The sequence below is a fragment of the Varanus komodoensis genome, unplaced genomic scaffold (genome assembly GCF_004798865.1).
Source record: "Varanus komodoensis strain SLA01 unplaced genomic scaffold, ASM479886v1 scaffold53, whole genome shotgun sequence".
Lineage (NCBI taxonomy): Eukaryota > Metazoa > Chordata > Lepidosauria > Squamata > Varanidae > Varanus > Varanus komodoensis.
The window spans coordinates 1,093,972-1,121,126 of record NW_025336126.1 but is presented as its reverse complement, the minus strand read 5'-3'; the positions used below and the strand labels follow the sequence as shown (position 1 = coordinate 1,121,126).

General features: G+C 46.7%; 2 protein-coding genes across 3 annotated transcripts in view; one reads left to right on the top strand and one right to left on the bottom strand.

Annotated features, from left to right (window-relative positions):
* Positions 1-1,909: 1,909 nt before the first annotated feature.
* On the bottom strand, positions 1,910-11,759 carry LOC123032234 (zymogen granule membrane protein 16-like). 2 transcript variants are annotated; one of them, XM_044447971.1, is made up of 5 exons: positions 11,658-11,759; positions 6,338-6,473; positions 4,973-5,028; positions 4,720-4,858; positions 1,910-2,632 (listed from the first exon to the last, which is right to left on the bottom strand). In XM_044447971.1, coding segments are annotated over exons 2-5 (519 nt in total). In that variant the 5' UTR covers positions 6,340-6,473; positions 11,658-11,759; the 3' UTR covers positions 1,910-2,310. The 2 variants fall into 2 exon arrangements, with proteins under 2 accessions (XP_044303906.1, XP_044303909.1); XM_044447974.1 differs by lacking the exon at positions 6,338-6,473 and having other exon boundaries at positions 11,658-11,740.
* Positions 11,760-13,489: 1,730 nt separating this feature from the next.
* The window catches only part of LOC123032152 (serine/threonine-protein kinase NLK2-like), an 18,672-nt gene continuing 5,006 nt past the window's right edge, over positions 13,490-27,155 (top strand). The window contains exons 1-8 of the mRNA XM_044447843.1: positions 13,490-15,737; positions 15,868-15,997; positions 16,778-16,833; positions 19,787-19,893; positions 21,216-21,301; positions 23,308-23,517; positions 26,398-26,499; positions 26,591-26,677. Coding sequence (XP_044303778.1) covers positions 15,496-15,737; positions 15,868-15,997; positions 16,778-16,833; positions 19,787-19,893; positions 21,216-21,301; positions 23,308-23,517; positions 26,398-26,499; positions 26,591-26,677 — 1,020 coding nt within the window. The 5' untranslated portion in view covers positions 13,490-15,495. The remainder of the gene's footprint in view (positions 15,738-15,867; positions 15,998-16,777; positions 16,834-19,786; positions 19,894-21,215; positions 21,302-23,307; positions 23,518-26,397; positions 26,500-26,590; positions 26,678-27,155) is intronic.

Below are 27,155 nucleotides of genomic sequence, written 5' to 3'. Positions count from 1 at the left end.
TCCGGCACTTTTTTTTTTTTTACAAAAAAAGCACTGGTTCTGTGGGTCTAGAATTACCTCCCTTCTTTGAACGTTCAGTTTTCCTTCCCTGACCAGGCATAATTCAGATATGCTGGATTACACTTTCCATTAGCCTGAACTAGCACAGCCAATGGGCATGATGGCTGAGGATGATGAGAGCTGTTGACCAGCTGATCAGGTGGGTGTCAGGTCAGGAAAGGGAGGATGCCTGGTGTGTTATTCTGTTATAGCCCACCTTTCCTAGAAGGAACTGAAAATAATTATCATTTTACCTCCCCATTATCTTCACAACAGCCTTGCAAGGTAGGTGCGGATGAGAGATAGCAGCTTGCCCACATTTGCCCATGATTTTAAGGGCTAGATGGAGATTCAGTCCTGAATCTCAGCAATCTTCATCTGACACTTAAATAATTACATAACATAATTTAGAAGGTGACCTTGAGTGGGGTTTTGAGGCATTGTGAAGCAAAGATGGTGAGACGTCATTTGCAGGATCGCAGCTTGCCTGGGAATTGTTTAATGTCCTGAAAGCCAAGTGCTGTCAGAACGAAAAGCTGCACTGTTGCCACGAGTGACTCAGCCTCTCTGCCTGCCACAAAGCAAATAAATACATGTGTTTTGTTCTGAAAAATGCTGGCTTCTAATCAATAGTTTTCCCTTTAGAAAATTTTAACAGGATTAAATAAAATATTTTGCTGAATTGTGAAATCTCAGGATGTTGGTTTTATTCCAGGGAGCAGCCCTCCACGTTTTGGTCTTTTGAATAAAGTGCATAGGTGTGATTTAAGGGTCAGCATTTTTAAAAGTGCCTGCAAAGATTTCTGAAATAGTTTGTGTGCAACCAAGATGAATACTCCACTGGCTCCTCAGAATAAAACTAAGCATTTTTAAGAGAGCATTGACTATTGGGCAGTATACACATTCCACGACTGGTTCTTTATTCCACTGGGAACACCAAATGATTTCTAGTTTTGTTTGATGTGGTTCATGGCATTCCTCTGGTCTGTATACCATGCACATAGGAAAGGCATGTATCCTACTCCTGAAAGGAATATTTGTCCCTCATTGGCAATATTGTTCTAGGTATTATGATGGATAACCAACAAATGGAAGCACTTCTGCTCAGCAGGCAGAGACTAGATAATACTTTTGGGTGGGCGACCATGAAGCCCTCCATGAAAGAACAGGTTGGCAATTTAAGTTTTCTCTTATCGTTTACAATTGAAGCTTGGCTTTCTCCAGAAGGCTGAGTCCTTCAACCCGGCATTTTCACCCACCATCAGGAACTTGGAGGCCTTCATCTTCACAAGCAGGTACCGCAGGTGACCAAGTCCTGAGCATATGGACTCCACCACATCAGAATTCAGGAGGAACAGCTCATTATTGAATGTCCCTTTGAACTAAAAGCAAACCATCCCAGCCCCTGTAATTAGAATGCTGAAATGACTAAAAATTGATCTAGGTTTGAACTGTTATCCCTAATAAGCTAGGTATGCAAGGAGTTATTTTGCAATGAAATATTCCAAAATGGCACTCCCTGAGTGGTAAAGTCTACTCCACCACCTCAGGTGCAGGCCTGCACAGCTCCAAGGACACAGTTGTCCCGAAATCATTGCCTAAGAGTTGGTTTTAAATGCTTCCATAACACTTAACATTTCTTTCTTTATTTCATTTTTATACTGCCCAGTTCTGGGTCTCCAGTGGAGAATTGTGCTTGCATTCTAGTGACAGTGCCAACTCGGCCAACTCCAACCTGGCACTGTTTAGATGCTTTGGAGTTCAACTTCCATCAGCCCCAGGCAGGAAGGCCGATGGTCAGGAATGCTGGGAACTGTGGTCCAATATAGCTGGCAGGTGAAGACAGAACAAAGAGATCCTTAATGTCTTGTTTGGCATTTGCTTGTTATTATTTATTGTTTATTATGATCAATTGGCACGGTATACAAGGTGACTGTTTGATGGGGAGGAAGGTCTGAGGAAATGGGACAGAGATGAGGCAGAGGTTGGTTGGCTTAGCTGAACTCCAAAAGAAGAACAGAAAACATTTTGAGAGAACTGATGGATGGCTGGCTGGGTGAGTGGATGTGCAAGATGACGAATGGATGGATTAATCTGTTCAGTTGGTGAAGGGAAAACCACCTGGGAAGAGAGTTATTGGAGACTGAGGGGGCTGCAAGAAGTCTCGAACAAGGGGAAGGCAATTCCCAAAGAGATGAGCCAAAGACACCCCATCCTTGCTCCGTGCGGTCGCACCCAGAGAGGCCTGCTTCTCTCTAGCCGTTTTCCCCTTCACTTCTTACAGTTGGGGCAATTGCTTGGGTAGTTGTCCCAGTGAAAGCCAATGGCATCAATGACAGAACCAGACCTGCCACTGAAGTAACGCAGGACAGTGTTTGGGTAGAGGGGAGCTGCATTGAAGCTGGTACCCGTGTCCTGGCCAAAAGGAAAATAACGCCCTTTGTCAGTGACAAAGACCAGTTTCCGGACGTAAGTCTTGTATTTCCCGGAGACTTGGATGAAGGACTCGCCAGGGTGGAGGAAGATCTCCTCCAGGTCACCGGAGTTGCCACCTACGTAGTTACTCCACTCCTTGCCATAACGGACCTGGAGGCTGGAATACGCAAAGGATATCGTGAGAACATCAAAGCCATGCTGGCTCAGACCAGGGCTTACCTCTTTTCATGGTAGCTACCATGGACATGAATGCAACAGCACCCTGTATTATAAGCAGGAGGAAAAAATACTCCTTGTCTGCATGGTGTAGAACATGGAAATGAAAATGACATCTGTAACATAAATGGCCTTCTGGCCTATGTGGTCTCTCACATCTGCATGACGACTGATGCAAGCCGGAATTGCTTTAAACCTGATGGGTGAAAACATTCTAAGGCTCAAGATTAACTCATCCCATGGGCAGAGCAGGGCTGGTGAATCTTCTTTCTGCTCTGGGTTGCATTCCATTGCAGGGTTCTCAACTTTATGGGGCTGCATACTGGTGGTGGGAGAGACCAAGGCCAAAATGGGGAGGGGCACTCTCCTTTCCCTCCGTTTCTGACAGCCCTCTCTTTCTCTGTCCCTCTTCCTCCTCAGCCGGCAGCATGCAGGGAAAGGGACAGATTATTCTCCCCAGGAGTCTGGAGTGAGTGGCTTGTCCAGGGCTTTAGAAATTAGGGTTGTATGTGGCACTGGAGATGCAGGTTGCCCACCCCTGTGCTTGTCCATTTCACCTGATGCCAGTGCAAGAGAATGCGCAATCTCCACCTCACTAATTTAAAATAAGGAACAGAGAACAACGCAAACACAGAAAATGTCTGAACAAGACAGTTCGTAGGGAGGAGGCAAGGAAAGAAATGCTTTCCTCACACTTCTGTGTGTCAGAGGCACTACCCAATTTGGGCTTGTTACACTTCTGCATTACCACACTCACAGGTACCAATCACATTGGCCTCTATTGTCTGAGCTTGGGGGGCGGGGCGGTGTCACACTTGTTTAGCCCTCGAAATACTGTAGTTTGAGTCCTCAGAAAGCAGAACAGAAATCCATTATGTAAGAAAGATCTTGCATTCAAGTAAAATATTGGATGCAAAAAGTAAGTACTCTCTGGAGAGAAGTGCGCACCATTCATCCCAATCCAATCTAACTGAAAGTGAGGGAAATGGGACATTTTCCAAAGCCATCTTCTTCTCAACCATGCACCAAATGTAGATGGCAGGTCAGCCTGGGTTATTATCAGTGGATTTGGACCAGCAGGATGATTTAATGAAGGGCAAATGCTGTTGGGATGCACTTTTAACTAAGCCCTGGATTTGTTGGACTTTGAGATGAGCTATTATTCTGCCCTGGGAACTAGTATTGGTTAGACTGACCAACCAACCTTTCTTGGGAGTCTCCCTTCCTTTCTCATTAATTACATTTGCATGTACAGCTATTTATTGATTTTACAAAGTCATGAGAAGCCTCCAGTGCCCTTGAAACTGACTTGACAGAGGCTATCCTACATTTCCCTACAAACAGTGAAAAGGTTAACCTTAAGTTCAGACAGTCAATTGATCAGGGCTCCCTCCCAGCTGCTTACAGATATTTTTATCCGGATGTTTAATATATGGACAGCCATATATAAGGGCACAGACCCATGCCTGGTAGACTCTGGCTGGCTGGCCACAGAAAAGGGCAGAGTCCCCACTGCTACATTTCAGGGAAGGAGCCCCTCCGCCCGCTCGCTGGCACAGTTTTTTCCATACCAGCTGAGACCCCAGAAATGGAAGGCCTGGCGGGGATTCTGGGGCAGGATGGAGAGGGGCAAGGCAGTCCCTTGCGTCATATGTCACATCCAGGTGGCGCTTCAGCCCCTCCTACTTGCAAGAAGGGGGAAACATTCAGTTGGCTGACACTGGCCATCTAAATGGCTTTGAAGGCAACGGGAGGCCTTGCCTCCATGCTCCTCTCATGCTGGATTGGTTCCCGTAACCTTTTGAACATGGGCTGAGGCCACCAGAAGCCAACTCCTTTTCTTCCCTGTAGTCATGGTGATGCTTTGATTTGAGTGAGCTTAAAATGCAAAACTACAGAAGGTTGTTTTTGCCCTGAGCTACACAAACAGATTGCCATATAAAAGCGTTACTTGCACGGTCTAAAATGGACTACCTGCACCTCGGCATACATGATCCCAAGCCACAGCCTTCTTCCCACTGTGCTTACCCCACAATGTACCACCGGTTAACCCGAATCCTGAGGGCAGTTATGGGTCCATCCAGTTGGTTTCCAGAATGAGAGAAGCGTTTTCCTCCACCTCCACCGTACTCGCCCGAATAGGAAGATGCACGGGGCTGAATAGCTGCTGGAATAGAAGATCCAGAGAAAAGAGAAGTCAGTGAGCCACGGCACCGTGACCCGATGCTAGAGCACAGCCACACACGCTCTGGGAACGGTGGCCACCCTGGGATTTATTTACCTGCATGGATGGTGATGGCACAAGCAAGTACAGTGAGGATGGCAAAAGAAAACATCCTACAAAGAAAAAAAGAGCTGTTATTTTCCTGGCACTTATGATTAAACATCATTACATTATCAAGTATTTGTTAATTAAATATACTGCCTGTCTTTCCGCCCAACATGGCAATGAAAGCACACAGCAAATCAGCTAAAAGTACAGCAAGAAAATGAAACAGAGTGTATCCATAATTATACAGGATTACACATAGGTGCAAAGTTACGGCACCAGCTGGATATGAGACCTTAGCTGCATTTGTCAAACTTTGCTTCTTCAGTGACATGGTTCAGCTCTGCAGCATGTGAAGTGAGAAGGACATTCCCTAAATACCTAAAACAAGCCTGGTGGTTAAAGCTGATGGCTTGGGAGACAGAAGGCTGAACTGCTCTGCAGAGCGGAATGGCAAATTAAGGACTGTGTCATCACTGCCCAGAAGCTCTGGTAGGTGGGTGGATCGTGGTGAAGCCAGCGATCTGCTCTCCCCATCTGCTCAGAGGCACTCTGTTCTTAAATATTATTTCTTCACTGCAGGAGTTTCTATGCATGGCTTTTTCTCTGCAATCATCTTGAATCATTCATGGCATTTTAAAGTGATGGGGGGGGGGGAGGTTCCAGGCAAAGTTGCCTTCAATTTGTAAACCTCTCATGTTTTTCCACCACTTCTTCCACCTTCCTTCTTACCACTGTGTTAATGGCGGGGGGGGGGGGCTGTCAAGGAAGAAATGTAGGAAAACTGCACCAAGTTTTTGGATTGGCCATTCGAAGAGTCCTCCATCTAGAAGGATCCTAAATTCCACTGTGCAATTGTAGCTCCGATTCTATTTGGGGATGGGGCAGTCGGCTTCTGGTGATCTATGAGCAATGTAGAAAATTCTGGGCTCTCCTTAGTCCAGAATCTGGGATTTTCAAATCATTTTAGGATTACATTTTCTGGAATTGACTGCTTCCTTGCTGACCTAGAAACAGTGGCTTTCCACCCCTTTGAAAGTGTGTTAAGCAGCCAGCCAGCTTGAAGATACCTGAACCTTTTTGCAAAGGACATTCTAAATCTCTATATAATAAAGTCTCCTGAGCACCTTAAGGGAGTTTCTCTCAACCTGGTGTGATCCAGAAGTGTAGGACTACAAGTCGTAGCTATGCTGCTGGGGGATTCATGGCGTACCTCTAAAAACTGCCTTAGGGTACATCTAAAAATTCAGAGCTCCCAAGTCCCGTAAAAGAGAGATGGACAGCCTACATCCCAACTTTGAGAGGAAGGGCAAGAAAAGACATTTATTAATTTTTGTTAGCTTTGTGTGAAAGCTCCCATCCCTGTCCCACACTTACATGGTACCTTATGCAGTCCTGGGGTGGATGGAGTGAGCAACGTGTGTTCGTGTTCTGCAGGCCAGCCAAAGGGAAAAGCTGTATTTTATATTGTCCATGAGATATAGTGTGTCATCATTTTATCTTGGGAACCAGCCTGCTGGGCAAACATCATTAATCTGTTATAAAACTCTTAATTGTCACTTTCCTGGGAGTCCATCCAAACAAACGCACCTTGCCTTTATTGACCCATAACAGCTGGAGGTTGGCTTGTTTTGGAGGAATCCTGGAATTACTGTGGCCATGTGCCCTACTTTACAGAAGACAGTTCTCTGTTTAAAGGTGGCCTTTATTTGAAGGGCTGTTCCATAGCAGGACATGTGATGTGTAGGCACTTGACAAAATATTGTGCCAGTCCAACTGTTGGAGAGAAATGTGGAGGCGACAGGAAATTCTGAAGGGATTGGCAGACGTCGGTGTCCCTGCTGACACACACAGTGCTGGCACTGTATTCCTGTGAGAGCCCATTCCACTACATCACTGGCCCCATCCAAGTCTCATTTAGGGTTCAAGAACCACGAGAAAGGAAACCAAGAGCCATGACGTCACCCCTCCCCAGGCAATGGACTGAGCAGGTCCACTGGTCACCCTCTTTGTGGAGACCTTTAAAGATTGCCCTGGACCTGATGGGTTTATCCGAATTCCTTTTTTCCTCCTTCTTGGCCAGCTCTTTTTCATTTCATTTAATGCATTTTAATATATTCTTATGCTATTTGATTTATTTTTAAATGTTTAAAAGACATTCTATGTATTGTATTTTATTGTTTTTATACCCTGTTGTGAACCGCCCAGAGAGCTCTGGTTACAGGCAATACAGAAATGTTAATAATAATTATTATTATCATCATCATCAAATAATAATAATAATAATAATAATTCTGCCATTGAACAATCTGCATTTTCTTTCCTCTTCTGCCAGTGGGGGTGCCTGAGCCATGACATTTTCAATTTGTCCTGTATATTTTTTCTGTTTCAGTTCACATCCATGCTCAGCCACGATGCTCCAGGGCAGTCTCCCTCCCTCTTTGCTGCTGGATTTGAGATCAGCCTGACCTCAAAAGCCCATGAGGGAGAAGGGCTGTGGACGTGGAGTGCCAGGCACAAGGGTTATCAGCAGCTCTGGGTTCCACCCCAAGATGAAGATTACCAGAGACATCTGGAGATGGCAGAGGCCTCACACCCAGTGAAGGCACACCTCGGCCAAGATTGGGGCAATCCCATACGTGGTCTGACCCAACCCAGCCATATGGCATTCAAGAGCTATATGGGTGGAATGCTTAGGTAAAGTTCAAAGGGTGCTGAGGAGATATCCCTTCGAGCGGGGTCAGGAGCGACTGCCCTTGCTTTTTGCTAGAAATCTTCAACTCTAGGCCTCTGGGACTGCAGGCACAGGCCTCATCCACCAGCCAGGGAGCCCAGGGCAGGAGAAACATCACAGAAAGAGCAAGACCAGTGAACTCCATGCAGCTGTCTGAGAAACCACAGCAGCAAGCAGGGTGTTTCACTCTTCTCTGCCACACACACACAGGCAGTGCGGAGGGGAGAACTGTATATAAGAAACGTGAAACCAGTAACTGTTGTCTGAGTGTCAGTTCTTCCCTTCCTCACTCCCAATTCCTTTTCCTTTTGTGCCATTTCTGTTAGCCTTTGTCAACAACTCATTTTTGGCAAAAGAGCAGGATAATAAGAAAAAAAGGCAGGAAGAGAGGCAGGTGCCAAATCAAAGCTCAGGCAGGCAGACTGACAACAAGAGCAAAAAAACAAGGCACCCTGAGCACTTGCACTCAGCACCAGACCAAGCTATTTCACACAAAACTCTGCCTCCCATGGCCTTCTCCTTGCAGTTCTTCAGCAACTTAATTTGTGAGAAAAATGTATTTTAGGGTGCAATGCTATGTATGGCTGCACTGGGAATGCGGGGGAATTGTGGGTCTTTTTTCTGTCTAAACTTGTCACAGGATCACACCCTTGGTTGCTATTGTTAGAAAGTTGTTAGCCAGAACTCAGAAACTGCAAAACACGCAGTGATCTACCGGTAAACTCCAATCTGCCTTAGACAAAGAAAGTCCTCTTTTCATGTCTGTTAATGAAGGAGAATCTACGGATTGTTCAAGGCCATTCGTCTGGCTGGGACAGGATGGGAAGAAGAGGTGTGCATTGGCTAAGGGGTTCCCTTAAGGTCCTGGGCACTGTTGAAAATAAATAAAGAAGGCATGGGAGGCTACAGTTCCTTTTGCAGCTTGGTGAACACCAAAGTGTAAGAAGTAAGATAAAAATCAGGAAGGACAGAGAGCCTGGAGGGTGCCCTGCGCAGTGCCCACAGGTATATTGGTGATACCCGACATTAGCTGATAGACTGTATAGGCCATCCTAGAACCAAAATTCTCTGGGCAATGTTCAGAGATTAAAACAAAATTAAAATCACAGTGAAACAAATAACGTGAGTCACCTCACACTGGAGAGCTGAGGAAAAGAAACTTTGTGGCACGAAATCTATCGAAACCAACGGCAAAGGAACCCAATCAACAAAGCTACAATGAGATGAAACTTCAACATCATTTCAAACGCCCGAGTGCCAGATGTTAATGACACTGAAAGTGTTCAATAATTTTGCTAACAAATAAGCGAAGAGGCTACTTTAAATTACAGATGGTTAATTTCCTCTGGAATGGTTAAGCATTCTAACTGAGGGTTTTGGAGAGAAGTCAGAAGTCCTCTTTTGGTGAACAAGCCCACTTCCTATCAAGCCCACTCCGTGGCAGTGAGGGTGGCAAAGAGGCATTGTGTCTTCTCAGTGTCTCCCAGCAGAAATTTTCCGAGAGGTTTGTGGCCTACTAGAATCTGGGTCAGAGAAAGAAACTGGAACCCTCAGTAGTTTGCACAGAACTTTGGAGAGAAAGTCGCTTAGATTCATCATGAATTGGACACTGCAATTAATGCGGTTCCAAAAACAGAGGCATCCAGAGCACTGTCTGGTTCAGTTTTGCTGGTGTAATTAAGCCAAAAGAGGGTGTAATTAAGCCACTCCTGAAAAAGCCCAACCTTGAACCCAGAAGATGTTAACAATGATAGGCCTGTGGCCAGCATTCCCTTCCTGGTACTCGAGTGGGTGGTGGCCGAACAGCTCCAAGCACTCTGAGATGAAATGGACCATCCAGACCCATTTCAACCAGGCTTCAAGCTTGCTTTTGGAAAGGAAACAGCCTTGGCTGCTCTGTGGGATGACCATTCCTGGGAGAAAGACAGGAGGACTGCAACCCTGTTGCTTCTCCTGGACTTCTCGGTGGCTTTTGATACCATCAGCCATGGTGTCCTTCTGGATAGACTGGCTGGGTTAGGAGTGGGAAGAACGGCCTATCAGTGGTTCCACTCCTACTTGAGCAGCTGATCCCAGAAGGTGCTGCTGGGGGGTTATTGCTCTGCGCCAAGGCAGTTATGCCATGGGATACCACAGGGCTCTATTTTATCCCCTATTCAACATTTACAGGAAAACGCTGGAGGAGGTTACCTGGAGGTATGAGATGAGGGGCCATCAATATGCAGATGACACTCAGCTCTACCTTTCTTTTTCATCAAACTCAAGTGAGGCAGTGGCCACTCTGAATCTGTGTCTGGGCATGGTAATGAACTGGACAAGGGCCAACAAACTGAGACTCAATCCAGACAAGATGGAGGTGCTGTTGGTGGATGGATTGTCTATCCAACCGCTTCTGCACAGGGTTGCACTCCCTCAGCTTTGTAGTTTGAGGGTGCTTCTGGATCCAGAACTGTATCTTGAGTCACAAGTAGGCTCAGTGGCATGGACAACCTTTTATCAGCTTAAGCTGAGATATCAACTGTGAGTCTATCTGCACAGAAAAGCCTAGTTACACTAATCCATGCTCTGGTAACCTCCTGTTTTAACTATTGCAATGAGTTGCTGCTGCTGCTGCTGCTGTTCAGTTGCAAAGTCGTGCCTGACTCTCCGCGACCCCATGGACAACATTCCTCCAGGTTCTCCTGTCTTCCACCATCTCCTGGAGTCCACCCGACCCCTTACCCACCTCCCCAACCCCATACCCACCTCCCCATCCAGCCACCTCATCCTCTGCCATCCCCTTCTCCTTTTGCCTTAAATCATTTTCATCACCAGGGTCTTTTCCAATGAGTCCCTCCTTCTCATTAGGTAGCCAAAGTATTTGAACTTCAGCTTCAGTATTTCTCCTTCTAAAGAGCAGCCAGGGTTGATTTACTTTAGGACTGACTGATTTGATTTCTTTTCAGACCAAGAGACTCTCAGGAGTCTCCTCCAGCACCACCATTCAAAGGCCTCAATTCTTCGGTGCTCAGCCTTCCTTATGGTCCATCTTTCACAGCCACACATTGCAACTGGGAAAACCAGAGCCTTGACTATATGGACTTTTGTCGGCAGGGTGATGTCTCTGCTTTTTAGTATGCTGTCTAGATTTACTATAGCTTTCCTCCCAAGGAGCAAGTGTTGTTTAATTTCTTGGCCGCAGTCAGTATCTGTGGTGATCCTGGAGCCCAAGGAAATAAAATCTGTCACTACTTCCATTTCTTCCCCTTCTATTTGCCAGGGAGTGATAGGACTGAATGTCATGATCTTAGTTTTCTTAATGTTGAGTTTCAAGCCAACTTTTGCACTCTCCTCTTTCACCCTCATCAAGAGGCTCTTTAGTTTCTCTTTACTTTCTGCTGTTAAGTGGTATCATCTGCATATCTGAGGTTGTTGATATTTCTCCTGGCAATTTAATTCCAGCTTGTGATTATCTAGTCCGGCTTTTCGTATGATGCTACTGTACCTCTGCACCAACTGCAATTGCTGTGGTTTTATTGTTTTATTGTCCTAATACTTGTACTGATGTGGTCTTTGTTTTCTTGTTATATGTTTTTAGCTTTTAAATGTGCTAACTGCCCAGAGAAACTTTGGCTATTGGGTGGTATAAACATGAAATCAATCAATCAATCATAAAAGGGTTTTCCAGGAAGGCTTTCCACACTCAAGGGGCCACTACTGTAAAAGCTCATTCTCTCATAGCCACCTGCTGTAACTTGGTAGGTGAGGGCTGTAAGGGTAGGGACCCAGAGAAAAAAATCTCAAGGTTTGGAAAGGTCCATATGGAAACCCCCTTAAAGGCCTGCTTTCATAGTTTACAGGGAAACACATACACCTTTAACAGTATGTGCGCACATAGTAGTTTTCACAGGAAATAAAAGAGGGGTATAAATAGAACAAAGAAAAGCATGCAGCTAGCCATGATTTCCTGTCACATGTACTTACGTTATATTCAGATGCAAGCGCGGGTTGGCTGCACGCAGACATCATGCTTTTCTGATGTTTGAGTAAAACATCTGGTGGATGCACTCCGTTTCAGGCAGTCTTAGGAAAAGAAAATCGAAACAAAATTTAGGACCCTATGCCCTCCGCAGTCTGCTAGCCTCTGGCCTCCAACACACCCAGTTTCAGAGATAACCAAGAGAACCGTTTCCCCTACATCCTTTTCATGATGAACCCATTTCACCATAATGTTTCTCTCACTCACGGATAAGTGTACAAAGTTCAGGACCAGGAAACGTCCAGCAGAAACTGACAGGTGGATGGAGAGCACATTCCTGCCTAGCCGGGCTCATAAGGTTTTGCCTGCAAGTCCAAATGGATTTTGCTTTAAGATGAATAATTTTGCGATCATGCCCATCATCCCTTTTCAGGGGTGCCATGAAGTAGAGCAGCTTTCCCCAACTAGGGGCCCTCTATAGGAAGTATGCCAAGGTGCACCAGCTGCTGTGGAACATGGGCAGGAGGGTCCTGCTACACTGTGTTCCGCTTGTGGGTTCCTGGAAGGCCACTGTGTGAACAAAATGCTGGACTTGATGGATACTTGGTTTGATCCAGCAGGATTTAGCTTGTGTAGATGTATTGGACTACAACACCCAACTTCCACAGCCAGCATGGGGAATGCTGGGAACTGCTATCCAACATACCTAGAGAGCACCAGGTTGAAGAAGGCCATCCTAGAAGTCTTATTCATTCATCTTCAGATTCCCTTTTTCATCTAAAGCTCCCCCCATCTTTTTTCCTCTTTTATGGCTCCATTTCTTACTATTCCAATCTCCCCTTTCATTTTTTCCTGTTTCCCTTTTATTTCCATTTTTCTTTTCCTTCACCTTCACTATTTTTCCAACTGTTCTTTCCCTTCTGTTTCCCCTTTTCTTCATCCCTCCTTCCAGAATTTCTCTCCCTCTCTCCATCCATCCATCCTTTTCTTCTGATTTTTTCACTCATTTATTAAATGTGTCAACTCTCACTGCTAAATTAGTTTTCAAGGGCACAATCCTACGTCGGTTTAGACAGGAAAATAGGCCTACAACTCCCAGAATGCCACGTTTGTAGGAACTGTGTGCCTTTCCCCACATCTAAACTGGCATAGGACTGCACAGTGAATTACTTGCGCCTAAGTAAAATACAAAAATCTACAACGAATATAACGAACCATACAAAATAGGTTCACAACCTGTATATAAAATCCTTTCCCCCTTCTCCTTTCTATCTATTTCTAACACTTTCTTTCCCCGTGCCAATGTCCAGCTTTCTCTTTCTTTCCCCCCAGTGGTCTCTCTTCTCAGCAGTTACTTTGGTTTCCCTCCTTTACCCCCAACTTCTTCTTCCTTTCCTGAAATGGCCATTATGAAGCCCCGACGTGGGCCAATCACCACCGCTGGCCTGGCGCAACCTCACAGGGCTGTTGTGCAGACACACGCGGGCCAGGGCGAACCTTGCCGGGCTGGGTCGGTCAACTTGGAGGAAGCGTCGCGCGGGGCCTGGAACGAACGAGCAGCGCTTCATTTCTCTGCTCTTTCTTGCCGCCTGCAAGTCCACCCGGGCTTGGCACTAGAACGAGTCTCTTTTCACAACCCCTTTGCTTTCTTCTCTCCATCTCTCCCTTTCCTCCGTCCGTCCGTCCGTCCCTCCCTCCCTCCCTCCTGCCTGCCTCTCTCCCCGCAGCCGGTAGATGGGGTCCGCCGGCGCTTCTCGCCCGCCGCTGCCTGCCTTTTCCTGCCTGCCCGCCGTCGCCTTCCTGCCTGCCTGCCTGCCTTCCTCCCTCCTGCCCGGAAAGATGGACCCGCAGCGCCGCTAACAAAGACCCCGGCCAGGCGCCCGCCCAGACGCCGCTCCCGCCGCCAGCAGCCCCCGCTCGGGTTTGCCCTTCTGCCGCGGACGGTGGGGTGCGGGGGGGGTCTCGGTCTTTTCTCCTTTCCCGGGGGGAGCCCCGCTCGCCTCTGGCCGCAGCCCCCCCCCCCACCTCCCCATGCCTTGCTGAGACGCGGCGAAGCCCACCCGGGGGGCGGGTGGGGGGGAGAAGGAAGGACCCCCTTCCGCGCGATGGGCGCCCCCACCTTGCCCCCCGCCGCCGGAGAGGGGCTTCCGCCTCGGTAGGGTCACCTTTCACGTGGATCGAGGACTGGTGCAGATAAGACTTGGGTGTCCCCTCCTCCCCCTCCGGAAAATACTCACATCATCTCTAGGCGCCCCCAGATTTACCTTCCTGTTTTTCGAAGAATATCTTCCTACCCGCTTTTCCCTTTGAAAAAAGCCATTCCCCCACCCCAAGCCCAGAAAAGAAAAAAAAGGCTTGCATCCTAATCGTTTGCTCTGCAGAGATCAATACCTCCTTCCAGAACTCCAGTTAATAGCCACACTTTAGGGGGATTTCTCAGACACCTCTAGATTGCTTCAAAACACCCCAAATCCTGAAAGGACGTCTGATTCCTGAAAGATAGCTGCCCCCTCCCTCTTCACTGTACTATTACAAAAGGAGACTGGGCCCCCTTCCTTGCATTCTTGAGAAAGTTTCCCCAAAAGTGATCCCCCCCATCACCTGAGGCACCCCTTTCTCAACTGTGCAGGTTTCTTTCATAGCTCCTTTTGTAACAGTAAAGGGACCCCACAGTATTTTTTTAACTTTTCTCATCTCTGCAGACACCATTTAAGATCTTAATGGTTTTTGAGACTTCTGCTCATTTTGGTGGCCCCTAAAATTTATGTATTGCACCCCTGAATGTTCCTACCTTGTTAGAAAGACCCCTCTCCTAATATCTTGAAGCGCACCTTCAAAATTGACTCCTCCTTCCCCAGTTCCTGGAAATACCTCACTTAAATTTCAACTTGCCCTAAGTTATTCCTCAAAATCACCCTTAATGTCTACGGGATTCCCCCCAAATCTAACAGGGGGAAGACTGGGCTCTCAACATTTCTGAACAGCCCAGAATTTGCATTAGCTTGTGAAGAAATTATAATAATAGAACAACAACAACAGTTGCTTCCCTAAATCTCAATTATATGTTGAGATAAAAGTTATGTGCTTTTCTACTTGGTATTGGATACTTCTAAGCAGTCCTAATGCCATAAGATACTTGATTTAAAAGCCAGTAATTCTTCCAGTTTCTCATATTAACAGAGTGACTCTATCCAGTGCTTTTACTCTCTCTGCAAACCTTTACATCCCCAAATATATTTTGATCTTTGACCAGTTAACCCTTTTTGTTTGATTCAAGTGTTCTAAACTTTGAAGACCATCCTAAAGAAAACATCCAAGTTCCCTATACGTATTGCTCAGTGTTCCACCTTCAACTTAGAGGGAAGTAAATTAGATAGCGATGGTTTCCAGCTACTAAATCACCCCAATTTTCAACAGAGTGTACCCAAGGTAGATACAGGAGAGCTTTCAAATTGTCTGTATAACACCCCAGAGTCTGAGTTTCCTGCAATTTCCAGCCACTGTGTAGAGCCTTCCACATTCAAGGTATCCCAGAACACATCCTTGCTTTCTAAAACACTGGAAGCTTACAGAACCCTTTGGGCTGAGTGCATACCACTATAAAGAGCATCCCCCAGTAGATTCTTGGACACCCCTAAACCCTCTGAGTCTCCAATTTCACAGGCATTGCTTCTTCACTAGTCACTCACAAAGATTCCCACAGCTCAGACCTCCTAGTTTTCTAAAGAACACCTTGGACTCCCAATTTTATCCCAGAAGCCCATCACACATCGGATTCCCAAAACAACCTGTCTTTGCTCCAAACAATCAACTCTCCCCAAATCATACTCTCCATCCTGTCCAATGGCTTTTCAGGACCCCAATCACCCCCTCCAAGCTCAGCTTTGTAGCAATGTTTTTGGTGCACTTACTGGGTTAATACAGCCCCCTTTAGCAGCTGGGCTAGGCGGGGGCCAGAAATATTATTGCAATAATGGAGTACAGATAGTTTCCCCCCAGCAACAGCAGACAGCACCCAACAATGCAGTGATGGTGGAACCAGAACCGGACCGGCCTATTGGTTATGGTGCATTTGGTGTAGTATGGTGAGTGGGGAAGAATTTTATTTGCAAGAAGATGGAGGTGGGGGCAAGGAGGGAGGTGACTGAGGGAGCAACGTCCTGGGAAGGGCAAGTGTTTTCTAAGCTGAACGGGATGCCAAATTTCCGTCTGCAGGTCAGTGACAGATCCCCGGGACGGCTCACGTGTTGCACTCAAAAAGATGCCCAATGTTTTCCAGAACTTGGTCTCTTGCAAACGGGTCTTCAGAGAGTTGAGAATGCTCTGTTACTTCAAGCACGACAATGTGAGTGAGTATATATGACATGCAAGACTGTTTCTTGGTTCTGGGGTGGGTCCCCGTCCACATAGTGTCCTCTGATCTCGGTGTCTGGCTTTCCTGGTGCCTTTCCCTGTTTGCGGTGGCTCCGGTGCAGGCCTAGGCTAGGCAATCCCCGGAAGTGGGGTGTAGATGTGGGACTAAGGTCCAGGGTGGGCCATTGAGGTTTTGCTTTATTTAATCCTTCCTTGGCTCCGTTGTGAAGAGGGTGTCCTCATGTGGTTGTCAGTATTTATATAGGAGTGTTGGCTCGGCCCCATTTAGAGTGAAGCTTCCACCTCTTTCAGTTGATTTCTGTGTCATTAATGGGCAGCAAATTTTAGATCTTTGGGGCTCAATTCTATGTAAGTTTAGACAGAAAAAAGGCCTACAACTCCCAGTAGCCAGCCTTTTTTCTGCCCAAACTTGCACTGGATTGCACCTTTAATTGTATTATTATTTATTACTGCTCAGGGGAGAGGTGCTTCAAGATTTGTTTCCTCCGGTGCCAAAATGGCATGGGCCAGCCTGGGCAGACGTTGGGGACCCATAGCTGCTAAACCGGTTTAGGCTGCAGCATCACAGATGTGCATCTAGGAACACATCCCTTTGAACTCAATGGTGCTTACTTTGGAAAAGCCAAGTGTTAGCACTATGCTGACCACGTCACAGCACAAATAGGTAGTTATCTTATCCCACCTATCTTATCTGCGACTGGACCTGGGAAAACGCTTTTCCTTGCCAATGCTATTTCTCCCCCGCCCCCAGGTCCTGTCTGCACTGGACATTCTCCAGCCACCACAAATCGACTGTTTTGAGGAGATGTATCCTTGATCTTACACAAGCCAGTGAGGCCTGTTGCTGACATTTTCTTCTTGTTGTTACTCCCTTGCTTATCATTTATCATGGTCTAGACTTTGTTACTTTCTCTGTTCAATGTTTTTCACTCATTTATATTTTTTTCTTACCACTTGTTTAAATTTCTGCTGTTGCCTGTCAGGATATTTTTCACTACAGTCCTGCAGAAGTCATACAGTCTTCCAGATAGCCAGAAGTGCCTGATCCTGCATGATCTTGGAAGCTAAGCAGGGTCCGGCCTGGTTGAAATCTGAGTGGGGAGCTTAAATGTTGTGAACTCTCCAGAGAGCTTTGGATACGGGCGGTATAGAAATGTAATGTAATAATAATAATACTTGGTTTGTTTGTTTGTTTATTTGTGTTTCCCATCTGTGTTTAGTTCCTTCATTTACAGTTTCTGTCAAGCTTTGGGGTTTTTTCTGTCTTCTCACACAATTCTTTCACAGCTTCTTGGGTGTTCTGCTTGGCTCCATTTCAGTTCCTTCCTTCCTCTGCATCATCTCTCGCATGTTCTCCTCATATTTTCTATCATTTCTTTAATTTTGTGCCTCTTATCATAAGAATGCGAGAAGAGCGCTGCTGGATCAGGCCAAGTATTCACCTAGTCCAGTATTCTGGTCACATTCACTCAAAGAATCCCCCAAGGAGGATATGGGCACAACAGCCCCTGCCTGTCTTAGTTCCCCAGCAGCTGGTGTCCTTGGCCTCTGATACGGATACGCAGCCATCAGGACTGTCAATAGCCTTATCTTTCATGAATTTGTCCACTCCCTTTGGTGACCCCTCTCTGCATTTTGCGGCAGCAGCGAATTCCTAGTTTAACTATGCATGGAATGAAGAAGTACTTCCTTTGCTCTGCCCTGAATCTCCCACCAATCAGATTCAAGGGATGACCCTGGGTTCTAGTATTACAGCAGGGAAAAAAATTCTCCATTTTTTCCACACCATGCATAATTTTGAGCACCTGTACCATATGCCTTTTTTCTAAGCTAAACAACTGTACATAGAGGAGTTGCTTCAAACCTTTGATCATTTGGCTTCCCCATTGGACATTTCCCAACTCTATAATGTCCTTTTTTCAGGTGCAGTAATCAGAACTATGCACAGCATTATAAATGTGGTCACACCATTTGTTTTTCGGTGTCAGGCTAAGACCTTTTTGTTTAAAACTTATTTTAATTGTTAAATTATTTGAATTAATAGGATTTTAAATTTTTAGCTGAGAATGCACCGGGGGTTTTTAAACATTTTTTTTAATTGTTATATTTTTATGTATTTATGTATCCTTTGTGAGCCGCCCTGAGGCTTTGTTGAGATGGGGGCAGCATAGAAATGTTATTTATTTATTTATAAATAAATAAATAAATGGGGAGTATGATCTTAGCAATTTTATTTTCAAGTCCTTTCCTAATGTTATAAATAATAAATAAATAAATAAATAAATAAATAAATAAATAAATAAATAAATAAATGGGGAGTATGATCTTAGCAATTTTATTTTCAAGTCCTTTCCTAATTATGCCTAATGTGGAATTTTGCTTTTTTCTGCAACTGCAGCTGTGCAGTGGGTTAACATTTTCATCGACCTCAACACCAAGATTCCTTTTTCTGTCAATCTTTGCTAGGTCTGATCCCATCAGCTTATACCTGAAGTTAAGGACTTTTTGCTCCAGTGTGCATTACTGTGTGCTGGCTTACGCTGAACTGCATTTGCCATTTTGGTGCCCATTCTCCCAGCTTTGGAAAATCCTTTTGGAGATCCTCCCAATACCTTTTGGGTTTAACCACAGAAAATAGTTTGTATCATCAGCAAACTTGGCCACTTCACAGTTCACTCCTTATTCTAGATCACTTATGAATAGGTTGAAAAACACTGGTCCTAATACAGAACCTCTGGGATCCCACTTTCAATCCCTTAACTGGGAGAAATTATGTATTTATTAAATTTATACCCTGCCTTTTGCTTTTTTAAAGAACTCAGAGCAGCTTACATCATTCTCATCCTCTTGCTCTCAACCTAAGAGCCATCCTGTGTGGTAGGTTGGGGTGAGAATCTGTGGCCCAAAGTCACCCAACTGGCTCTTTGGCTAAGCAGGGACTAGAACCCAGATCACCTGAGTCCTGTGCTCTAAACCACAACACCACACTGGCCCTCAGTATATGCTGGTAAGGTTCCTTTCTATTCTTTAACGTACTGATTTGTTAGAGGACCTCCATTTTATTTCATAACTGCTAAGATTGTTCAGGAGTCTTTCATGAGGCTCTTCTTCCTTCTGCTGCTGCTGCTGCTGCTGCTGCTGCTGCTGCTGCTGTTGTTAGTCACGAAGTCGTGTCCGACCCATCGCGACCCCATGGACAACATTCCTCCAGGCCTTCCTGTCCTCCACCATCCCCCGGAGTCCACTTAAGCTCACGCCGATTGCTTCAGTGACTCCATCCAGCCACCTCGTTCTCTGCCATCCCCTTCTTCTTTTGCCATCTATTTATTGTCATCTATTGTTCCCAGCATTCTTCTGCTGTTAGCACAGCTTATTTGTTGTCTACAGTAGGAACTTAATTCTTTTTTCTCCTCCCTCCTTTCTTCCTCGCTTTCCGTTCTTGGTCTCTTCTTACCAACCATATTGGCCTCTTGTATGGTCCCAACTGTTTCAACAGAATTATTTCATTTTTCAAGTTCTTTTCTGGTCTTCTATCTCAGTTTGATCTATTTCATGGTCCACCCTTGTACTCCTGTTCTGCTCCTTTTACTTCCATGTGCACGTGTGTTCTGTGTTTCTGTCTCCTAATTTTGTTGGAACCAGTTGGTTCAACTGTTAGCTCGTGTGTCCTCTTGCTGATACATGCTGGGACGGGCTGGGCTCTCGGATACCTGCATTTTCTGGGCCGTCTTTGTGCACTGTCCTTGACAATGACCATCAGCTATGTCATCACTGAGTTGATGCAAAGTGACCTTCACAAAGTCATCGTCTCTCCACAACCACTCAGTGCTGATCACATCAAGGTCTTTCTATATCAGATCCTCAGGGGTAAGTTTAATATGGAGATGCTGTGACTTATCCTTAGAGAAAAGTTGGTCTGCATTTGGAGTGGGAGGGGGAATCAAATGCACAGTTATAGGATGGGGAAAACCTGGTTTGACAGCAGAATATATGAAAAGGATGTTGGAATTTGGACTGCAAAGTTAACTTGAGTTTGCTGCCTTCTCCAGTCTGGTGTTCTGCATATGAGTTGGACTGTAACTTCCATCACTGCTAGCCAGCATGGCCATTTTGGGGATGATGGGAGTGCATTCCAACACATTTGCAAGGCACCAAGCTAGGGAAGGCTATGCTAACCAGTTTCAGGTTGCATTAAAAGACAGATCGTTTCAGAATCATGGAACATAATGTTCTGCCCTTGCCCATCCTTGTATTCAGTCCTGTGTCCAGTGTGGATGCAGACAAATGAGAAGAGGCTCAGAGGAGGGCAGTGGAAATGATAGGCAAGTGGAAGAGAAATCCTGTGAGGAAAGGTCGAGGCACTGGGTATATTGATCCTGGAAAAGAGAAGGCTGAGGCGGGACATGGCAGGACTCTCAAATACCTGAGGCACTGTCACATAGAGTCAGGCAAAGACTTGCTGTCTGCTGCTTAAAGAAGTTAGTGCTTGAGTCAGAGGAGGGGTAGATTTTGGTTGAACATTAGGTGAAAGTGGTTGGTACCGAGAGCAACTGGCAGAAGCCATTGCCTACGTGGGCTGAAGGCTTCTCATGTTCTGGTTCTGCATTTCCTGCGCTGAGCAGGAGGATGGACTAGATGGACTTCTAGAGTTCCTCTGACTCTTATTTGATGCTGTTCAGCTCATCTCTGAATTTCCCATCCTTGGAATGTTTCTGGCTTGCCTCTCCTCTCCTCTCCTCTCCTCTCCTCTCCTCTCCTCTCCATGATTCTCCCTTTCAACTTGTTTCCTGTTTTTCTCTGCCTCATTGCTGTGCCCTTTTGTTCCTGTCTGTTTTTTGACTTTGTTCTATTGCACCTCACTCATTTTCCTTGGTTTCCCACCCTTCCAACATGTTCTTTGCAGAGCTGTAACCTGATAAAAGAATTTTAGTTAATTTTTGACTCTATCTGTTAAATTGACTTCTCTGAGGGAGCAAGAGAGAAAGTAGAGGACAATGGCTTTTTTGAGAAAGCTTTTGCCATCTGTCCCTGTGCTGAAATAATTTCTTTGTAAAAAGGCCTGCCGATTAATTGGTGGCCCCCACTCAGTTACACAGCATGGCTTAGTTCTTTGCTCCATCCATTTCCTTCAATCAAATGTTGAGCCACCCTTAATTTTTCTCCTCCTCCTCTCCACCTCTCTTCCCCAGGGCTGAAGTATTTGCACTCTGCTGGTGTCCTTCACCGGGACATCAAACCTGGGAACTTGCTGGTCAACAGCAATTGTGTTCTGAAGGTAATCCATAATTTCATAGCCAGGAGGGGGAACAGTTGCCTCCGTCACCACAGTTGGCCATGCTGGCTGGGGATGATGGAAGTTGTTGGCCAACGCATTTGGAAGATACCAGTTTGGGGAAGGATGCTATAGGATGTGGAATGATTTTCTCTTTTATCAAAAATGTTGGGTCACCCAGGTAGAGTGACTCAGGGCAGGACACCTGCATTTTAGACAAAAAATAGTCTTCCAGTTGTAGGACTTTTTTCTGTCTATATGTAGAATTGTGCCTTGCATTGTTTTAAAGTTTTTCTACTTCATGTGGTTGATAATCTCTAAAAGGCTTTGCAAGACTTTAGCTTGAGTTCGATGTCTGCAGTAGCATTCATTGGTTGCCTCTGAGGAGTTGCTGATTTGGTCTCCATTGTCTCCCCACAATGGAAATAGTAATAGAAATAATTACGAGAAATAGAAATGGGAAATAATAATAGACTTGCATCGTAAGATGGTTGTCATGAGGACAGTGGATGTAAAGGTCTGAATGTGCTTTGCCCAATATAAACATCGCTGCAGGACAAGCTGTTCAAATGAATCTCCTCTAAAAATGCCGGCAAATATTTAAGCAGGGGGTGGCTCCAGACACTCTTGGATGAGGCTGATGATTCGGATTGGGTGGGTTTTGATACAGTCGACCCCGATACTCTCCTGGAGTGGCTGTGGGAGTGGGGGCTATCGCATTGCATTGTTTCCGTCCCTGCATGACGGCTGGCTCCGGGTGGCGACGCTTGGGGAACACGGCTCAGCTCCGTGGATTCTGCAGCATGACTGGAGCAGGGCTGTGAAACCGAAGTTCAGTCCAGATACGGCTGGGAGGCTAATAGTGTGTTCCTCTTCTGGCCAGATGGGGAGTGTCCAGCCCGCCCTGGATGGGGCGATGCTCTCCTTGACGCAGCCGGCGTGTAGCTTGCGGGTCATCTAGTTTTTGTTGCTTGGTACTCAGGTCGCCTCAGTGGCATGGAGTACTTCCTGGGCGCTTTTGGCCCAGCTACATCTTTCTCTGGACAGGGACAGTCTGGTTTGAATAATCTGTGCTCTGGAGATGTGCAAATTAGGTTCCTGCGATGCACAGCACGGAGGCTGCCCTTGAAGGCCTTTCAGGAGCTGCAGCTTGTCCGAGTGTGGCAGTCGGACTCATAACCAAGCTAGAAGATCTGAATGCATCACATCAGTTCTGGCCCACTTGCATTTGGCCACCTGCATGTGTCCGAACCTGATTCATCTATAAGCATTGAGATCGTAACACCAGACTGAGCACCCTTACCAGCTGTGCTGACTCTGTGCTCATCAACTAAGGCCTTCTTCCACATGAGGCTTGGGGAGCAGCAACAAGGCAGATTTTAAAGTTCTGTTCTAGGGAAAAAATACAGGTTGTTTTATTATATCATGGTCTCATTTAAGGAAGTATTGTAAACAGGCCAGAGAGCTTTGGGCACGGGGAGGTATTGAAGTTAAATAAATGGTAGGTAAATAAATAAAATAAACAAGCAGGATGATCTTGGGTGGAATCTGTCAGATTGTGGCCCCCAAACCTCCAGTGTCAGAGCTCTGAGGCGTAAGGGGCCCCTGGCCTGGATTCCATTCCATCCCCCTCTTCTCCCCTGCCTCACCTCCTTTCCCCTAACCTCCCATGACTTGGGGGTTTCCTGACATTCATTCCACTTCCCACTCCATCCTAAAAAGCTAAAATACCTCTCATGAGCCTTAGTTACTGTCATTCAGAGCTTTAAGCTAAAACATGCTGGAGAGTCTTTCCCCACCGTTTTGGTCAAAAACTCTGACTTCCTGGTTGTCTCTATCCACAATTCTTCCATTTTAAACAGGAAACCAGGGGCCAAGCAACCATTTTCATTCCAGCAGGGGATGGTGTGCTGCAGAATGAAGCCCCAGGAGGATTTAGGGCAGTGCTGCATGACTTTTCTCCTTCCAGATACCTCCTGTGTTTTATGCTTTCCACATCTTTCCTTCAGATCTGTGACTTTGGTTTGGCTCGGGTAGAGGAGCCGGATGAGTCCCAGCACATGACTCAAGAGGTGGTAACTCAGTACTACCGGGCACCCGAAATCCTGATGGGCTCCAGGCACTACGGACGTCCAATCGACATCTGGTCTGTGGGCTGTATCTTTGCTGAACTCCTTGGCAGGCGTATCCTCTTCCAGGCCCAGAGCCCTATTCAGCAGGTGTCTGTTGTAGGAGAACCAATATTGGGAGAAGTGTGCATGCGTTTTGGTGTGTCCACTCTACTGGGGCCAAAGCCATCGTCACTGGTTGTATTTCCTCAGGTGGGATGCGGTTCCTTTTGCAGCCTGAGGGTAAAATTGCAAAATGGGAGAGGTTTTGAGTGCCAGAGCAGGAGTGGGATTCCTGGGGGTGGGCTGGGGAGCTGGTGTCAAACTCAGTCAGCCAGAAGCAAGCAGGACAAGGCTTCCATGTCTACTCACAAGTAAGGCATGCTGAATCATTCTAGCACTTTTCAGATACCATCGCAGACTTCAAGTCTCTGCATGGCTATGCACAAATAAGCCAGTGTTATTCCATGCGAAAAAGGTCTCCTTGCAAGAGGTGTAGCTCAGAATTTTGGAACAGCTCCGTTCTTTGTAGGATATGTAAACCTTAATTGCCTTCAGACGGCTTCCTATCTCTATTCAGAGATAAACACAAAAGCAGCTTGCAGGTTAGATGGGAACTTCCCAGTGGCTGGAGATTTCTGCATCCGTGTCATGAAAAGGGCCCGTCAATCAGCTGCAAAGGGCAATCGCATCCAGCCACCTATCTGGAAATACAGAAGTTCTGATTTCTCCAAGTGGACAGCAGGCAGCACCAAAGCGATACTACAAGATTGGCTTATAGCAGTGGTGGCGAACCAATGGCATGCGCGCCACAGCGGGCCTGCAGAGCCCTCTCTGTTGGCACGTGAGCCAGGGAGCCCCAGCATCGCCCAAGAAGCCGAGCATCAGATAACCGCGCACATAGGGGTCATGCACATGCTTGGAAAGGAGTGGCGGCACCAGGCAATGATGTCCTGTGCCACGACTCAATAACTGTGACTCGTCTGAGCTTTAGCATGGCAGGGCAGTGTGCAGCCAAGGATACGTATATCTTTGCTTGGACTGGCTGTGAGGTGTTTTTTCTAAACCTCAGTTTTCAGGTTTTATTGCAGTGTTGGGACTTTGCAATAAATAACTGGGTTTTGGGTTGCAGTTGGGGCACTTGGTCTCTAAAAGGTTCGCCATCACTGGCTTAGGGTTAAAAAACAAGGTGTTCTGGTATAATTTTGATGGTTGGAATGTGTTTAGAATGGGGAGGAATGATGAGCAGTACAGAAAAAGCTACTCAAGGAAAGCTTTTTTAAAATCACCCTATTTTAAAGTAATTTTACCCCTATAGTAGTGTTAGGGGTGTGCACCAGGGTAGGGTTAGGGTTACAAAAACGAGGTGTCCTGGCATGATTTTGACTGTGGGAATGTCTTTAGAATGGGCAGAAATGATGAGCAGTGCAGAAAAAGCTATTCAAGGAAGGCTTTTTCAAAATCGCATTATTTTCAGTGGAACTTTAGCCCTGTATTAGGGATAGGGGTCTGCACCAGGGTAGGGTTAGGGTTAGAAAATCGAGGTGTCTTGGCAGGTTTTTGATGGTTGGAATGTGTTTGGAATGGGCAGAAATGATGAGCTGTGCAGAAAAAGCTCCTCAAGGAAGGCTTCTTCAAAATCGCTCTCTTTTCTATGGAACTTTAGCCCTGTATTAGGGTTAGCGGTGTGTACCAGGGTAGGGTTAGGGTAAGAAAAACGAGGTGTCCTGGCATGATTTTGACGGTTGGAATGTGTTTGGAATGAGCAGAAATGATGAGCTGCACAGAAAAAGCTACTCAAGGATGGCTTTTTCAAAATCCCCCTTTTCTATGGAACTTTAGCCCTGTATTAGGGTTAGGGGAGTGCACCAGGGCAGGGTTAGGCCAATGGTGGCGGACCCACGGCATGTGTGCCACAGCGGGCACGCAGGGCCCTCTCTATTGGCACTTGAGCCAAGTCGCCCCAGCAGTGCCCGAGTAGCCGCACATCGGATAACAGCGCACATAGGGGCCATGCGCATGCTCGGAAAGGAGTAGTGGTGCCCGGCGATGATGTCACAAGCTGCGACTCATTAGCTGCGTCTCATCCGAGCTTTCGCATGGCCGGTCAATGCACTGCCAAGATATATACATATTTGCTTGGACTGGCTGTGAGTTGTTTTTTCTAAAGTAAAACCTCAGTTTTCAGGTTTATTGCTGTGATGACACTTTGTGATAAATGGGTTTTGAGTCGCAGTTTGGGCACTCGGTCTCTAAAAGGTTCACCGTCACTGGCTTATAGGAATGTGGGTCACTCCATCTTGACATTAGGTGGCATGGAAATGTGGCCATCAGCCAACCTGATGCTGTTATTTACTGGCATTGGGTGACAAAGGCTTCCACTGCTGCTGTTACAGTCTATAATTCTCACGTAGGGTCAGCAGATGGTGCCAGTGGGAAGCTGTTTTTCCACTGGTGAGATCTGGGTTCTTGCAAGCAGCGCCTGCTGGTAAATGGATGGCACTGAAATCCGGAGGCCACCAGGCCCAGAGTAGGATATCCCAAGAGAGCCGCCATCCTTTGGCGCTTGTTCTCCTGTGGATGAAATAGGGACATTTGGTTTCTCCAGTAACTCAAGCAGATGTCACCAAGGAGCAGCCGTCATCATGAGGAGTGTGGTGGGGGGAGAGCAGTGGCTGGAAAAGTACACCTGCCTTTCCTGACCCGGTGTTCTCCAGATGTTTCTGATTCCAGCTCCCCAGCCAAGAATGCTGGGAGTTGTAGTATGAAATACCAGGGGAATACCAGGCTGGGGAAAGCTGATGTATATCCCCGCTGGGAGTCCAGAAACAGCTGGGAGCATGTAGGAAGACTGGAAAAAGATCTGCCTCTCTGTCAGGCAGGACCTCAGAAGAGGCCTTGAGCTGGAAGAGGCCAGAGGAAGAGGCAGAAAATAACTTTTTCCCGTCTATTCCTGCCCTCTTTCTCTCGCCCTCTGCTCTGGGTCGGCAGCTGGACCTGATCACAGATCTGCTGGGGACGCCTCCTGTGGCTGCCCTCCACTCGGCCTGTGAGGGGGCCCGGGCCCACGTACTGCGTGGCAGTCACAAGCCGGTGAGTACACCTGGGGCAGGGAGGGGGGAGTGGGAGAGCAGGGCGCCTGTCCAAACCCCCTGCTCAGCTGACTCTGCCTGTCCCTCTCCAGCCTTCCTTGTCGGTGCTGTACATGCTCTCAGGAGAAGCCACCCACGAGGCTGTCCACTTGCTCTGCCGGATGTTGGTCTTCGACCCGGTGAGTGCACAGCACTGTTCCTTGAGGGAGGCCTTAGGCCTGTTGCTGCTCATTGGCATGGCCTACCTCGCAGGGCTCTTACGAAGAGAAAGCAGGGAACACCCCTGTATTGCAGGAGCGGGAAACCTTTTTCATGGAAACATGGACTGCCAGCCTTTTTGTTGTTGTTAGTCGCGAAGTCGTGTCCGACCCATCGCGACCCCATGGACAACACTCCTCCAGGCCCTCCTGTCCTCCACCATCCCCCGGAGTCCACTTAAGCTCACCCGACTGCTTCATTGGCTCCATCTAGCCACCTCATCCTCTGCCGGCCCCTTCTTCTTTTGCCTTGTTGTTGTTCCCAGCATTAGACTCTTCTCCAGGGAGTCCTCCCTTCTCATTAGGTGGCCAAAGTATTTGAGTTTCATCTTCAGCATCTGGCCTTCTAAAGAGCAGTCAGGGTTGATCTCCTCTAGGACTGACCGGTTTGATCGCCTTG